This window comes from Chlamydotis macqueenii, chromosome Z, assembly GCF_036417535.1.
Source record: "Chlamydotis macqueenii isolate bChlMac1 chromosome Z, bChlMac1.mat, whole genome shotgun sequence".
In the NCBI taxonomy this organism is placed as follows: Eukaryota; Metazoa; Chordata; class Aves; order Otidiformes; family Otididae; genus Chlamydotis; species Chlamydotis macqueenii.
The window spans coordinates 12,865,030-12,879,892 of NC_141593.1; the positions used below are offsets into that span (position 1 = coordinate 12,865,030).

General features: G+C 43.8%; 1 protein-coding gene across 1 annotated transcript in view; it reads left to right on the plus strand.

Moving 5' to 3' along the window:
- Positions 1 to 379: 379 nt before the first annotated feature.
- Positions 380 to 14,863, plus strand: part of EGFLAM (EGF like, fibronectin type III and laminin G domains) — an 82,099-nt gene continuing 67,615 nt past the window's right edge. Inside the window, exon 1 of the mRNA XM_086770048.1 lies at positions 380 to 687. Within this exon, the coding sequence (XP_086626174.1) occupies positions 585 to 687 (103 nt within the window). The 5' untranslated portion in view covers positions 380 to 584. The remainder of the gene's footprint in view (positions 688 to 14,863) is intronic.

Genomic DNA, 14,863 nt, shown 5'->3' on the forward strand with positions numbered 1-14,863 from the left:
GCACTCGTCTTCCCCTTCAGCCCCGTCCCTCCCAGGGAAACCACGGGAAAAAAAAAAAGGAAGAAACCATGAACCCGAGTGTCAATGCCGATGCCCCCTGGGGAAAAGAGGCGAGCCGGAGTCCCGCAGCGCGGGAGTAGGGGGAGCATCCCTCTGCGCAGGGGGCGGGAAGAGATGGATGGGCAGGGGTCCCTGCTGAGGAAGGGGTGACACACCGCCCCAGGGTGCCGGGGGGCGGGGTGCCGACGGGGCACAGCCGGCTTAGCAGTCAGCCGTCTGGGGACGGCCCGACCCCTCCGTCAGGGCCAGGCCAGGGGGCGGAGGTGGGGCTGCGGCGGTGCGGGGGGCAGCGCCCCGCGGGGGAGGCGCCGAGTAGTGCCCAGCGCCGCGGCGGCCGCCCCACCGACGGCGGTAATCCCATCACGGAGCCGGGGCCAGCCTCTTCCCTCCCCAGTCCCTGCCCGCCGCGGGTGCGAGCCCCGCCGCTCCGCTCCGCTCCGTTCCGCGCCGGCCCCGGCCCCGCTTCCCCGCCCGGCTGCCGCCCAGAGGGGACGCGAGGGGGGCGGCGGGGGAACGCGGCGCACATGGAGGTGCCGGGCCACCGCCGCTGCCTGGCCCCGCTGCTGCTGCTGGCTTCCTGCATCGGCTGCGCGGCGGCTCCGCGGCGGAGCGTTCCCCGCCGGCAAGGTAAGGGCGGGCGGCGGGGGCACCGCGCTTGCACCCGGCGAAAGTTTCGCCTCCCGTCAAAACGGAGGTTTGCCCAACCGGGGCTGGAGGAAGACCCCAGCGGGGCCAGGGAGGGGGCTCGGGCAGCGCGACTGTATCCTCCCGCCCGCAGGTGGGCGAGGGTGCCCGGGCCCACGGCGGGGAACGTGCCGTTGCAAGGGGCGAAGTTGCAGCATCAGCCTGCTGTCCGTTTTCCCTGGCGCTTTACTCCCAGTGCCGAGGGGTGCGCTCCAGTTACGGACCGGGAGCCGACTGCTGCTGCCGCGGAAGGAATGGGAATAAAAAAACCGAAAAAGCAAAAAAAAACAGCGGTTTTTTTTCCCCGGAGCCTGCAGCCTGTGGTGGTGCGTGGGCTGCGTGAGGAGCCAGACCAACCTCTCTGCGGACCCGGTGTGCCCTGGCTGTGGCCTCTGTCCCCGGCGAATAACGTAAAACATATAGTAGTAAATGTCAAAGAGAAATGGCTAGGGAGGCAGTAATTTCATTAAAAAAAAAAAAAAAGTTGCAGTTCTGTACCAAGCGTGATGTCAAGGTGCTGCTTGTGGCCGAGCATTACCTGTGCCCTGCGGCAGAGCTCCCACTGCCGCCGTGCGGGGTTCTGCGCTGTGCCCAGGGCCGTGGTACCTGGTCCGTGGTGGTCGAAAGTTAGAAACCTGAACTCTGAGCAGCTTTGACAGCCCCTGCAGTCTGCGGCATGTGAAACAGAGAGGCGAGATGCAAACGGTGAGATGGGACGCAGTGCATGGCAAAGTTTGACATTCTGTATGCTTAAAAAATTGTAGTGCTCACAGAAAATATTGACACCCAGGACAGTTTCAAACACAGACTATCATGGAGTCTTTGAGGCCAACACCAATTTTTATCACTGACTTCACTGCTGTCAGATCAGTGGAAAATATAACAAGTTTAGTAAATTCTGCCTCAGCTTACAAAGTGTTTGCACGATCAGACCCGTTTTGTATATAATGCACAGTGTTAAAAGATTTGTATTGCTGATTGTGCATTCTCTTGCTCTTGTAAGAAAAAATAAAAGCCTGTACAGTTGGAAACTTAATACTTAAATACAGCCTGAGCTTAAAGCCCTTAGTGGACAGATGGCTAATTTTACTGGTCTGACCTTGTCTCTTGGGGATCTGGTCCCATGATCCTTGGTTATCATAATAGCTGCCATTAAGTACTTGAGGAAATTAGACAGACAGTTGTTGTGAATGAGATAATCAGTAGCTTGCGTTAAAATACTAGATATGTGAAGTTGGGGATGGAAATGTGTAGATAGTTGTAAAGATTCCTCTGCCATGATGGCATACTTGCTTCCCGTCATCTCAGCACACTGACAGACCTCGTGGAAATGTATTCATGTGGATTGCATTAAAACAGTTTAAAATTTGGAAACTGTTTAAGGTACTGTGGAGGAGATGGATTAATTTTGCAACACTGTGTGTACACTAGTTTGTTATCTACACATTTCATGTTAATTTTTTATAACTTAGGCTATTTCAAGTTCACTGACTGTTTCAGTCGTTCCTTTTCTTCTTCTTTTGCTGTGTAAGTAGTTGATTTTATATGGGAACAGTTTTTCCAAAATCTGTGCAAACATTTGAAAATCCACTTGTAGCAAGATTTGAAGAGGGAAATTCCCCAGACAGTTTGTGTGCACCAGTATGTTGTTTAAATTCCATCTGCATTCTCCCAGGGGCTATTGGAATTGAGGACTTCCAAAAATCTGGCAGCTGGGTACCTACTGTGAAACATTACTGTCAAAACATTGAGAACAGGTATAGTTCCTGGTAGCTCACATCTCTGTCTTGTTCTGTGGTGTATCGCATGCTGAGCGATTAAGAGTGAAAGGGAACTGCCATTTACTCGCACATCCTAAAGTAGTGGATGAAGAGTTCAATAGTTTTTTTTTTCCTTTCATTTTGCCCTTTTAATAGCAATATAAGTGGGACTTGTACCGGAATTGTAACTGAGATGAAAACAAAATAGAGCAATATTGTATTGAGAGAGAAGTGATAAAACTGCTTCATCTTCGATAATGGGAGCTGACTGGGAGGTCCTGTGGGTCAAAAGAAAAAAGTCAAATACATCTCATTTTTTCCACCCTACAAGGATCAGTTTTGTAATCCCAAGAAAGCACCAGATTGAGAAATCTGTCTGTGAAGTTAAAAATAAAGTATATCGTAAAATGACCGCAAATGCAACTTTTTAAATTAAACCTCAGGGAAAAAAGCTGCTCAAATTCGAAACATTGTGATGACTGCTAAACTTGTTTGAACATTTGTTTACGGTTACAGGATACATTTGCTGGAGCCAAGGAAATAGGATGACAGACACTTTGGGAAGGGCTTAAAACAAATCCTTAGACACCATGTGGTGAATAGCGTAGTCAGGAACAGATTAGGCTGGGATTCTCTAAATCTTGTAGTCCCAGAAGTTGGCACTTGTGCTGCTGCTTTCACATTGTTTTTTTTTTTTGCTTTTGCCTTTTGCAGATTTTTGCTGCTTCTGTTTTAGGCTTCAGTCAACTAATTGAAGGCTGGAAAGCTTCAACCTAGCTCCCAATGTGTAATACTGCCACTAATATGAACACAATAATATTGAATGTTAATGATTCTATGATTTTAGAAGATTACAGGGAAGGGGAAAGAGCTGACTGCTTAGCTGATTTCCCATGGATGTTCATGGCATGAAATTGTTGCACTATATTGCATTGTTACTTTTTTAGGTGTAAAGGTCCAATGCCCTGTAAAATACTAAAACTGTTGAGTTGATCGTGGAGAAAATAAATATTAGTATCTGATGCTTAGATATCCATTTTTAATATTCATTATACTTGCCAACTAATATAAACAAAGAATTGGGTTTGTATTGTTTCTATTTCCCAGACATCCATAACAGTAGACGTCACTGGGTTTGTGTGTAGATGCTGGAGGAGTCAGGCCAGTTAAGGTCTGAAGACTTTACAAGAGTGTAGCCACTCAATATCAGGGCCAGATTTTTGAAAGAGCCCAGCTCCTGGGTCAACACTACAATAAAATGACTTTTTTTTCCAAAGAACTTGGCACTGCGATGCTTGAATTTCTTAGAAAATCTGGCTATAATAAGAGTTGCTGGATATGGAACACTTTTGAAAGTCTAGCCCTATTTACGTATCAAAATACGTCAAAACACATTGAACATCAGGTCTACAGATAGGAAAAATTTAGCAGTCTTTGGGAAGCTAGGTGCTTATTCGAGTTTTTAAAAAAATTACTCTTTTTTGGAACAATGATACAATAAGTTGTAATTCACTCTTGTAATAAATTCTGCACATAAAGTGTGCAAGGGTTGGGCTGATCTGCTGCAAAACGTGAAGTGTCTGGGGAAAGGAATGAGTTCGAAGCTGAATGGTTCCTAACAAAAGGGCTGCACAGCTGGCAGAGACATTGCGTATCTGTGAGCTAAAACTAATAAAGAAGATGTGAATAATTTATTTGAAGGAAGATTAATATTATTCTTTTATTGTTTCAGGCATAGACCAAAGCGCGGTCTATCAGACTGCTCTGTTCTACGTCTTCATCACTGATAAAGTCAACCGTTATATATAAATGTGTGTATATATATATGTTGTTTATCACATTTGGGTGTAAGTTGTGTCACAACGTTGTGTGACATTTTCATTTTGATTGGACGTGCTCTTGTGTCTTTGGTGACTGTCTCCTGGTAAGTCTTGCTAGCCCTGGTCAGTCCTGTCACCACCTTACTCAGATACAAGTGTTCACCCAGTGCTCTCCAGGGTGGCAATGGGAATGCACTAAATTATTTCACTTGAGCGTGTTACTTGGTATGCTGCTGCTAATCACTCATTTTGAAGTGTGTTTTCTCATTTTAGTTAGTCTCGTTGGCGGCAGAACATCTTCTGTTCTTCCTGTCCTGAAATCGCTATCTTCTTCTCTAAAAGGGAACTTTTGGAAAATGTTTGTCTTGGGCATAATTACGCCAATGCCCCCTCTAAAACTACTATATAGACTTCCACCAGTGTTCAGAAAGGTAAAATTAGCCAAGAAATTTTTAAAAATCCGTGGAGTTATACCTATACCAGATGCTGGGGTTCCCAGTGATGCTTTGGAGAAGAGGGGTTGTTTTGGAGTTAAGGCGCTAGAGTGAGCCTTAGGAAATCTTTCTGTCCTGAGGCTGTCACAGACTTGCTTTGAGGGTTTGCCAGTTCTTCCCAGGCCAGATTTTCAGTTTACAGAATGGGGTTAGAGTGGTTTTGTGTTTTTATCCTTTTCCAACCATGCCACATTAAACAGTAGTAGGAATTCTGTGGGGTGCTCAGGACAGCTGTACCCCAGTTTTAGTCAAAGCTGTCTAGCTGCTATCACCTTAGTAATAATACAGAGGTGAATGCCTCCATATCTTCCAGCATGCCTTGCAGAAAAAAATACCCTCTTTGGTGGATACACGGTGGCACTGGACAGCACTGTGTACTGTGTACAGCTCGTTAGGAGTGAGCACATCTGATGATCCAGTTCACCTTCTTAAAGTTAATGGCAAGGATTCTGAGTGTGAGTCCCCCAGAAGACATCCTGAGGAGCAGGAAAGTACTCTGTTGTCTTAAAATGGAACACTTCAGTGGATGTGTTCTCTTCAGTGCCCTACAAAGTCATCAATTACCTGAGAGTATACTTGGGAGTTTCCTGTTCCTCAGGTCATGCTTATATTGGGACACAACCTTATGCTTGATTCGGTTTATACCCCTTTAATGTGGTCTTACTGAAAATAAAAATTAAAAAAAGTATAGGTGGCTAGCACTGTTGCTTTGTGATGGAAGCTCAAAACATGACTGATAGAACCTTTTCTGCCACAATGACGTGTACACTAAAATGGTTATATAAAGTTTTTCTCATATGAAAAAGTTATTAAAGTATATTGAAGATGTCTGTAATCTGCATAAGTTACCATGAACAGGTCTTTGCAGACTTTATTACTTCATCTGTTAAAGAGTGTACAATTTGGTGCCATATTTATTGGCAAATGTGCAACAGTCATCTGTGATCATGTAATAAAAGACTTTCTAAACCACAGGCACACAGGAGACTATGTTAGCTCTGTGCTCTTGAATAACATTTCCTAATGATTTTCTGTGCAAACAAATATCTATCTAAAAAAACTCCACAAACCAATCAGAACCCAAAACCTGTTCTTCATAATTAATTCCAACTGAAACGAAATACTTTTGGGTAAGAATAGGCAAGATTGTATTTCCTTTTATTTTTTTTTTTGTTGTTTTTAGTGAAGATGCTTACATATGAAAACCAAATTAGTTATTTAATATAATGTGAACATCCAAACCACAGCAAAAGATGAACATTGTTTTTTCAGACTTTTCAGAGTCGCTGAGCTGAGAACAATCATCTTTGAAAGTAACTGCTTCAGGAGGGCATAAGTCACTGAAAATTGGAGGCTTAGGGAGAAAAGCTCTATCACAACCAGGTAACTGACTCAAACCTAGGTAGTGATATGGTGTGTGATGATCCATAAAACTCTCTGAGTGAGAGGTGTGTAGTGTGAAATACACTCAAGTTCATACCAGTTCTTCTACCGAGCGCAGTGTAACTACACCCAGGAGTAAGGACTACTCGTGAGGAAAGTTCCTCAGGATACTGGCCTGCAATGAAAGAGGAATCCACACAATACTGACCCAGGGAGCCTTTTCTTCAAAAGGAAGAGGACAGCTATGGGGCCATGGGAAAAACCCTTTTCTCTTAGTGACTTGCTGGCTATGTAATTGGATGGTCAAAATACACTAGCTTTGTTTTCTTAAAAAGATCTTCCATTCAGGCATTGCCAAAAGTTATCCTGGATAATTTTTAGACCTAGAAGACATAAACCATGTGCAGGTGCTAACCTGCCTTTCTCAGTGTATCACCAAGTGGTAATGTGGTGTCTTTCCATTTATGTGTATGTTAACCTTATAGTTAATAAACATTTTTTAAATAACAGTGCAGACAGGAGTCAGGTTAAGAGTAGTTGTTCTGAGAAGGGGACACTGAGCAGTTCTCAGTTTCTGTGTCTTCAGAAGATAGTCAGACTGGTGTAAGTCACACAGGAAGATTTTCGAGGCTGGAAGAATCCCAAACCAAATTATTCTTCACACCTTTCTTGATTTTTAATGTCATTTGAAATTGCTGGCACCTGTGAAAATGATGGTACAGTCAAATATCAATACCTATGTACATTTTAAATGTGTAAACTACACATTCAATTCAAACTGAATTGTCCTTTCTAAAATAAGGGGAGTAAGCATCTTGTGAATGTTCAGCATGCTGCTTTTAAATACAGAAATTATTCTGATTCTTCTGATGTGTCAGAGGCATTATTGCACATATAAAGTTTTAAATCAAGACTAGCTTTGTGTTGCTGTGCTCAAAAATCTGAAAAAAATCCTAAAGGGAAAGATTATAGAGAATTTCATTCAAGTTAAATTGTGTCATGCATGGGAAATTTCAACTAGAAGATCATTTTAGGAAAAAACATGAACAAAACCTGTCAAGCTACAGATGATGGAAAGTGAGTGTCTAGGACCAGAACTTCTGGGTTTAGTTAGACATAACTGGCTGAAGCCAGAATTTGTTACTTGGAACAGGAACACTTCAGCTCTGTTTCATATTCTGCTTTCTAGATAATCAGAGGGGAAGACAATGTATTTCTAAAAATAAGCAGACTTTTAATGCAGATTACTATTTACATTGATGGTGGCATTGCAGCTGGTACTTCAGCCACGAACACAGTGACCAACGTCCTGCTCACATTTTTAGTTTCCGTTCCTTTTTTATCCTGTTCACGCATGAACCTGTTGCTACTGTTTTCATGTTAACTGAACTGTCGTAATGGCAGTGCTTGGTATGTTGAACTGTACAGTCGGGAACTGCAGCTCTCTCTGTGTATATTCTAATGGACTCAGTACACTGAGATGAGAGCGTTTGAGCCATTTACCTCTGTGGAGTCATGAGATGACCTGATCATGGGGAGGATGGAAGAAGAAACCTATAGAATATAAGGGGAACAAGGCCACTGCTGGACAAAGGACTAGACAGAACCTGAAATGGGCAGAAAGGGGAAAAGACAGAGCGGTTTAACTAGCTGAGGCCAAGAGAATTGCATGGCTTGCATGGAGAGGCAGCCCTGGTAAGGGTTTGGGCCAAAGGGTTGGACTCTGCAAGCTGTGGTGGAGCAGGCAACGATTTAAGAGGATTAGGGAGTATTAGATGCTAGCTTTGTGGACATTGTAACTGTCTGTTTGTTCCCTTATATATTTGGTCCTCATTTATGCTGAGATACATTTCCATGCCTCATTATCTCTTGCAGCAAAGGTTTCATCCCTTCTAGTCATTCTCCCAGGTTTCACATTCCACTGCTTGTTACTGGCTGTTTGGATACACAGCCATGTCCCACACTACTTTAGAGCGGGGATTCAGGTTTAAAAAACACATCTGTTTCTGTCACTTAATGGAGACAAAGAATTTCCTCTGCGGTTTTTACTGACAGGGCTGGGAGTGGAGAGGCTTGCTGATTGCAGAAGGTAGTGAAATTATCCCATTTCTTATGGAGGAACTGACTCGGAGAAGTATTTCCTGCTCCTTGAGAAGATGCTGGATTTCCTTCCTGATCTGGCCTTCAGCAGCCTTTAAGGAAATCATGGTTGCAGCAGAGCGGGTTTCTCCAGCCAGGTTAAGATCACCACGCAGTGGCAGCCCTGCTATGTGTGCCCTTGCAGCAAAAACGCCAGCAGCATCTTGGGTTGCATGAGAAGGAGCATTGCCAGCAGGTCAAGGCAGATGATCCTTCCTCTTTGGTGAGGACTGGTATGACACATCTGGAAGATTTGGTCCAGCTCTGGGCTGCCCAGTACAAGAGAGACATGCACATACTGGAGCGAGGATAGCAAAGGACCACAAAGATAACGAAATGACTGGATCATCTCAGGGACCAGGAGAGGCTGAGAGGAGCAGTTCAGGCTGGAGAGTGAAAGACTCGGGGGGATCTTACCAATGTATATAAATACCTGATAGGTGGAGTAATGAAGATGGAGCCAGGCTTTTCTCGGTGCTGCCCTGTGGCAGCACTGGAGGCACAAACTGACAAAAAGGAAATCCCATTTAAACATAAGAAAAAAAATTTTACAGTAAGGGTGACTGAACATTTGCCCGAAAAGGTTGTGGAGTGCCTGTCCTTAGGGATAACTCAAAACCCAACTGAGCAAAGTCTTGAACAACCTGCTGTGGCTGAGCCTGCTCTGAGCAGGGATTTGGACTAGGTGATCTACAGAGGTGCCTTCCAAGCTTATCCTCACTGTGATTTTGCAAAGCGTCACAAGTATCTTTTGAAACTGTATATTTCAGCTCTCATGTCTGCCTTCCTTTGAGGTATCCTCTGTCCTGTCATGGCCTGAAAATACCAGCTGGACCAACTGCTCTACTTTCTACGAAGAAAGTGGATGTTTGCTTTAGTTGTGAGCAATACGAAGATGTTTGGTGGGAGGTCGCTACCATTTGAGGCCTGTGCCGAAACCTTGGTGATAGCCAACCTGCACGTTTGTGCAGTTTGCTTTAGGCCATGACCAGATTGTCTGTGTCCACCAATAATGAGCTTCAAAACAATTACTCAGGACTTGCAGGGATTTTGGGAACCCAAGATGCTATGTGTCTGGTCCTCACCCTACACATTTGTTGCTTGTCCCATGGTCAGCTTTGTCCGTGTTATACTTTAATCTTTGTGTGTGTCTATGTCCATAAAACATGTATGATTGTGAGGTTTTTCTATCTCACCGTTTTTCCAGAAGCTCCCCTTGAATTTTGTTTCTCATACCAAGTAAGATATTTCTTCACCTGCTCAGTTTTGTATTGTGTATTAGTGAGAGAGAAATTTGTAGTAGACAAAGCAAAAGATTAAGAGACATCAGGAACATTTTTCAAGCAGTATGAACAATTTTGGTATGGTTTCCATTGAAGATAATAAGCTTTGGATAGGGAATACCTTGAAAATATACCCTAAGTGGTGTTGATTGATGGGAAAAGAAATTTTCAAGTTTGTTATTTATAGCTTAATTACCCTTTTTATTTATATGTATTTTTAATATATATATAATAATAATGTACTTTTTGCTAATAAATGCAAAGTCTTTGATATGTATTTCTCTTATGTATTTTACCCATGTTAAAAAAAGCTCAGAATGTGTAGCAGGCTGACTTTTATCCTTATTTTTATCATTCCATTTCGGAACAGTAATAGCCTGCTTAATAGAGTTTGTTTTTGCCAACAATGCCTAAGACTCAGTTAGGAACTTTAAGCACCGTGTGATCAACTTTGTTAATGTACACCTGTTTCTGCTTTCCAGTGATGTTTGGAGTGTCATGTTTTCTGAAGCTTCTCTGATGTTTGTGCTTCCTGACACCTCAGATGCACAAACCACGAGAGGAAAGAGAACAGCCTTTTTTTTTTTTTTTCTGGTGGAAGTGTGTTAAGTTCTCTTGCATGACGCCCAAATCGGTGGAAAAGGGGAGGGAGAAGCCCTGGGTGGGAAGGTGGAGGTAAATACCTGGAGGGGGAGGGATGGAGGAGTGGGGCGGTGGCAGGGCAGGAGAAAATGTGAGACTTTGCCCTTGCTGTTGCCAGTGATCTGCTGCTTTTGCTCAGTGGTGGGATGAAACTGCACCTCTGGATGACACAGCCTGCCTTGGGTGCAGAGTGTCCTCTGCGGCTCAGCGGGTCTGTCCAACTGGGCAGCATGTGCAAACCTGCTCGGGCACCTGGCTGGAAGGATGCTGCTGCTGTCAGCTGAGCCACTTTTTAATTGATTGCTGTTCCCAGTGTGGTCCTGGTGTAGGAGACCATGGAAGGAGACGGGGTTGGAGGGTATGCCAGGGGATGCGCTTGGCATGCTGGTTCTTATCCAGCCCCTCCTACAGATTATTGAAGTCTGTTGCACAGAGATGCTGTTGCTTGTTTTCAGCTACTTTCTAATACTTATATTAAACCTTACAGAGACTTTTTGTTTTTTAAGTTATTTGAGAACTGGTGCAGTAGCTGATGAGAAGGCCGGCAGTTCCAGGGCAGGCAGGGCCATGGCAGCAGGCAGGGCCAGCCCCAGCCCGCAGGCCCCTAGGCACATCCGCAGGGATGAGGCAGCTCCAAACCCAGACAGGAAATCCCAAGCCAGGAAAATGCTGGGCTTTGCATTCAAGCAGCCTGTAGGCCGGAGCAGGGAGGGGTGAGCCTCAGTGCTTCCCCTGCTCCAGGAATAGGAACCTGGCTGCCATTTTCCTCTGTGAGGCCAGGATGCTGCAGCAGTGTCAGGAATTAGGGCAGCTGTGCCGCAGCACTGGGGCTTCAACAGCTGAAGCACAAGCCTGGTTTTAGATTTTGACTCATGCTTCCAGGAACGCACCTGAGCTTACACAGGTGGAGAGTCTTGGTGGGGCTTTTTGCAGACATCTATGCTACATCTATACTGGAAGCAGAAAGTGCTTCCATTAAGAGAAATATTCCACCAGGGTACCTCAGATGCAGGTACAGTGTACGCACATGTGTTAGTCAGGCTGGCCTCTGATCCATAATTATTAAAAACACAAGCCTGTAAGAGTTATCCAGAGATTGCCCTGTCTGTTCCTCTTGACAAAGGCAGGACAGGTATAAACTAGACCTTTGCTCAGAGATAATGGTGTCCCCTGCTTTTAATAACCTTCAGCATAGGAATTCCCCAAAAAGCAGTTCCAGTGCATAAATGTCCACAGCTGGAAGTTTTTGCTATATCTAACTCTTTAAATAATTATTTAGAAAACCATTTTCTGTTTTTCCTTCTCCCTGCGTACAGTGCAGAGCTCCCCTCCTCTCTCCTTCCCTTCTCCACAGAGTTGGAGCTTTCTCGGGAAGCCTGGCTCCGGGCAGGAGCACGGAGAGGGGAACGAGGCTTCCCACCTTTGCCCTTCTCTTCCATGATCTGCAGGGCTAAGGCAAAGCCATGACAAAGTTGCCCTTGACATTATGCCTGTTTGTTTCTAATGGGATTCACTGTGTTGCACTGTAGCTTAAGTTCTGAGCTTTGCCTCCTTCATTCCCCTTCCTTGGACTATAAATACCCCGATGGCTGTCACCTCAGATGTACCTGGGGCAGATAATGGATGCTATATACTGCATCAGAAAAACATCACGTGGGTCCAAGTCTGCTATTATTGTAATGTGGAGAGGTTTTTTTCATTGTGTTTAGTATGGCATTTTTAAAGGGCTAACTGGGATCGGGTTAGTCTCTGCAAAGGTTTGTGCACCACGGTCTGGGTCAAAACCAGTGACGCCTCTGTAGGGCCATGCTACCTGCAGTCCCTGCATTGGTACTCGCTGTGGCAGTGTGCAGGTGCTGCAGTAGATTTCCTCTGCTTGGGATATAGTGCAATAGCAGTGGTACGTGGCTCGTTCAGAGCAACGACCACCAAGATTTCTCCTTTTCTTAGTGTTTTCTGTGTTGATGTTGCGACTCAGAGTGCAGGACTGGGAGAGACCAGCTGAGATTTTCCAGTTTCAAGTCATTGTCCTTTGTAGTCGTTGCGGCTGGAAGATTCTTGCTGTCTTACATACCACTGCTGGGCAGTGGAAGCTGGAAAAGGCTTCAAAGAGATTAAAAAATAGCACATTTTTTTCATTTAGGATTTCCTGACCTTTTTCAGTTCATCATGCTGTCTTCATTCCATCATGATGTTTGCATAACCTCATTCAGTCTGTAAAAAGAAGGCAAACAAGACAAGACCCTATCACTGTTTATTGTTCTACAAGTAAGGATTTCACTAGTATTTCAGTGAGAGAGTGAATGGGCCGTAATACACTTTGTTTCATCTCTAGCAGTGGATAGACTTTTTTTCTTGAAAGCAGCTTTTTCAATGATAAAATGTTATTTCAATAGAACTCAGGTTTTTTTTTTATTATGAATTACAGAACAGAATTAAGTAATATTTGAAACAAAAGACATCCAAAGAAATTTATCTTCCTGAAAAATGTTTTGTTCTGAAAACTTTAGTTTAGAATTAATTTGAATTGTCTTTAATGACGTTTTTAATTCCTATTTCCTTATATTGTGGCATTTTAGTAGTGATAGCTGGTATTTCATCAACAAATTTCTTTTGTTTCATGGGACACAAATAGGAGACACATCAACCTGGAAAATAAGGAATCCTGTAGTCAATCCCTCTCAGCTGTTACCCACAGGGATTTAAAAGTAAAATAATGAAATGGTTATCTCATTTCTTTGGCCTATGTCCTGTCATTAATAGTAATACAGGATATGTAGCATAAAGATTTTAATTTTCCAAACTACGGATGAGTAAAGATGAAATGAACTCTCTGTTTTCTCTTAAATTAATTAGCATGTGGGTTGTGTCAGTGAATTATTTGTGTATTATTTCAGGATCTCTAAGTAACTGTGACTTTTGTAGGCCTTGAAGCAGCATAAGCATCTAAAAAGGAAAGAGAAGATGAAATGCAAAAGATATTTAAAATTCTAAAATAGAATTTTCCAACCCAAATCCTTTCAGATATTCCATTCATGAATATTTAAAAAAATACTGTTTTCAGTCAGTATTATTTTAATCTAATTTAAAATTTAAATCAATTTCGAAATTTCCTCTAAAGTAGTAGTACCAACTGTGACAAGCTTTATCCAGCTCATCCAAAGCTCTTCTGATGTGAAGCTTGTGAACATAAGAAATGTATTTGTTTTGAAGTTGGGTTTTTCCTCATAACTGTTCATCACTGTAGTAAGGTTTTGGGGTCCCTTCATGACTGGAAGGAAGAAGGAACTTGCCTGTGTCTACACGAGCAGTTTTCTTGCAGTGGCTGGAGGAAAGCATCAAGCTGAAGTGTTTACTCCTGAGCTCTGTGCAAAGCCAGCATGGTTAGACTGGGAGCAGTGGGTGGATTGATTTTAAGTGTTCCCAGTAGGGACTCAAGCTAACTTTGCTTAAAATTGCAAGGGTAGACATAGAAGTGACATCTCTGCTGGTGGAGTCAGTGATGGCAAGGAGCATCCCAAGGCACCGGTGCATCATGGACTGGCTCACGCTAGGCACCATTCTCAGGAGGCCCTTGGCCTGTGGCCACCCTGATGGTAGTGTATGGGTGTTTAATTTATGGGCAGATGCTGCTGTATGTGACAGTGAGAGCCACAATGGAAGTGATGCTTGTATCGATGGGATAAACTTTTTTACCATGTTTAATTTGAGTTTCTTTTGTGAAGCAAAAATTTAAATAATGGTAGTTGTTTAAAAATGATAACATTAACTCTGTCTTAGGGAGTGGGCTCATGTATTCTTTAGCTCACTTGGAGAGCTTGTATGGTAACTTCTTCACTGGTTTAGCAGTTTTTTGCATATTTTTAGAAGTATAGAACTAAAGAGATCTAAAAACAAGAAACAATGTCACTGTAAGCAGAAAAGTAAATACAATGTTGTCAGCTCAACATTGTTTATCTACAATCGAATCCTTATTAACTTCTCATATTTGGTATACTTTTACAATGTATATTCACAAGATATGTAAGAGTACTCCTGCATGTGGGTCGGGGCAATCCCAGGTACCAATACAGGCTGGGCAGAGAATAGATTGAGGGCATCCCTGAGAAGAAGGACTTGGGAGTGATGGTGGATGACAACATGGGTCAGCAATGTGCCCTTGCAGCCCAGAAAGTCAGCCACATCCTGGGCTGCATCAAGAGGAGCGTGGCCAGCAGGTCGCGGGAGGTGATTCTCCCCCTCTACTCTGCTCTAGTGAGACCCCACCTGGAGTACTACATCCAGCTCTGGAGCCCCCAGTTTAAGAAGGACATGGACCAGTTGGAGCAAGTCCAGAGGAGGGCCATGAAGATGATCAGAGGGCTGGAGCACTTCTCCTGTGAGGAGAGGCTGAGAGAGTTGGGGCTGTTGAACCTGGAGAAGAGGAGGCTCCAGGGAGACCTTATAGTGGTCTTCCAGTACCTCAAGGGGGCCTACAAGAAAGATGGGGAAAAACTCTTCAGTAGGGCCTGTTGCAACAGGATGAGGAATAATGGTTTCAAAATAGAGGGAGGTAGATTTAGATTAGATAATAGGAAAAAAATGTTTACAGTGAGGGT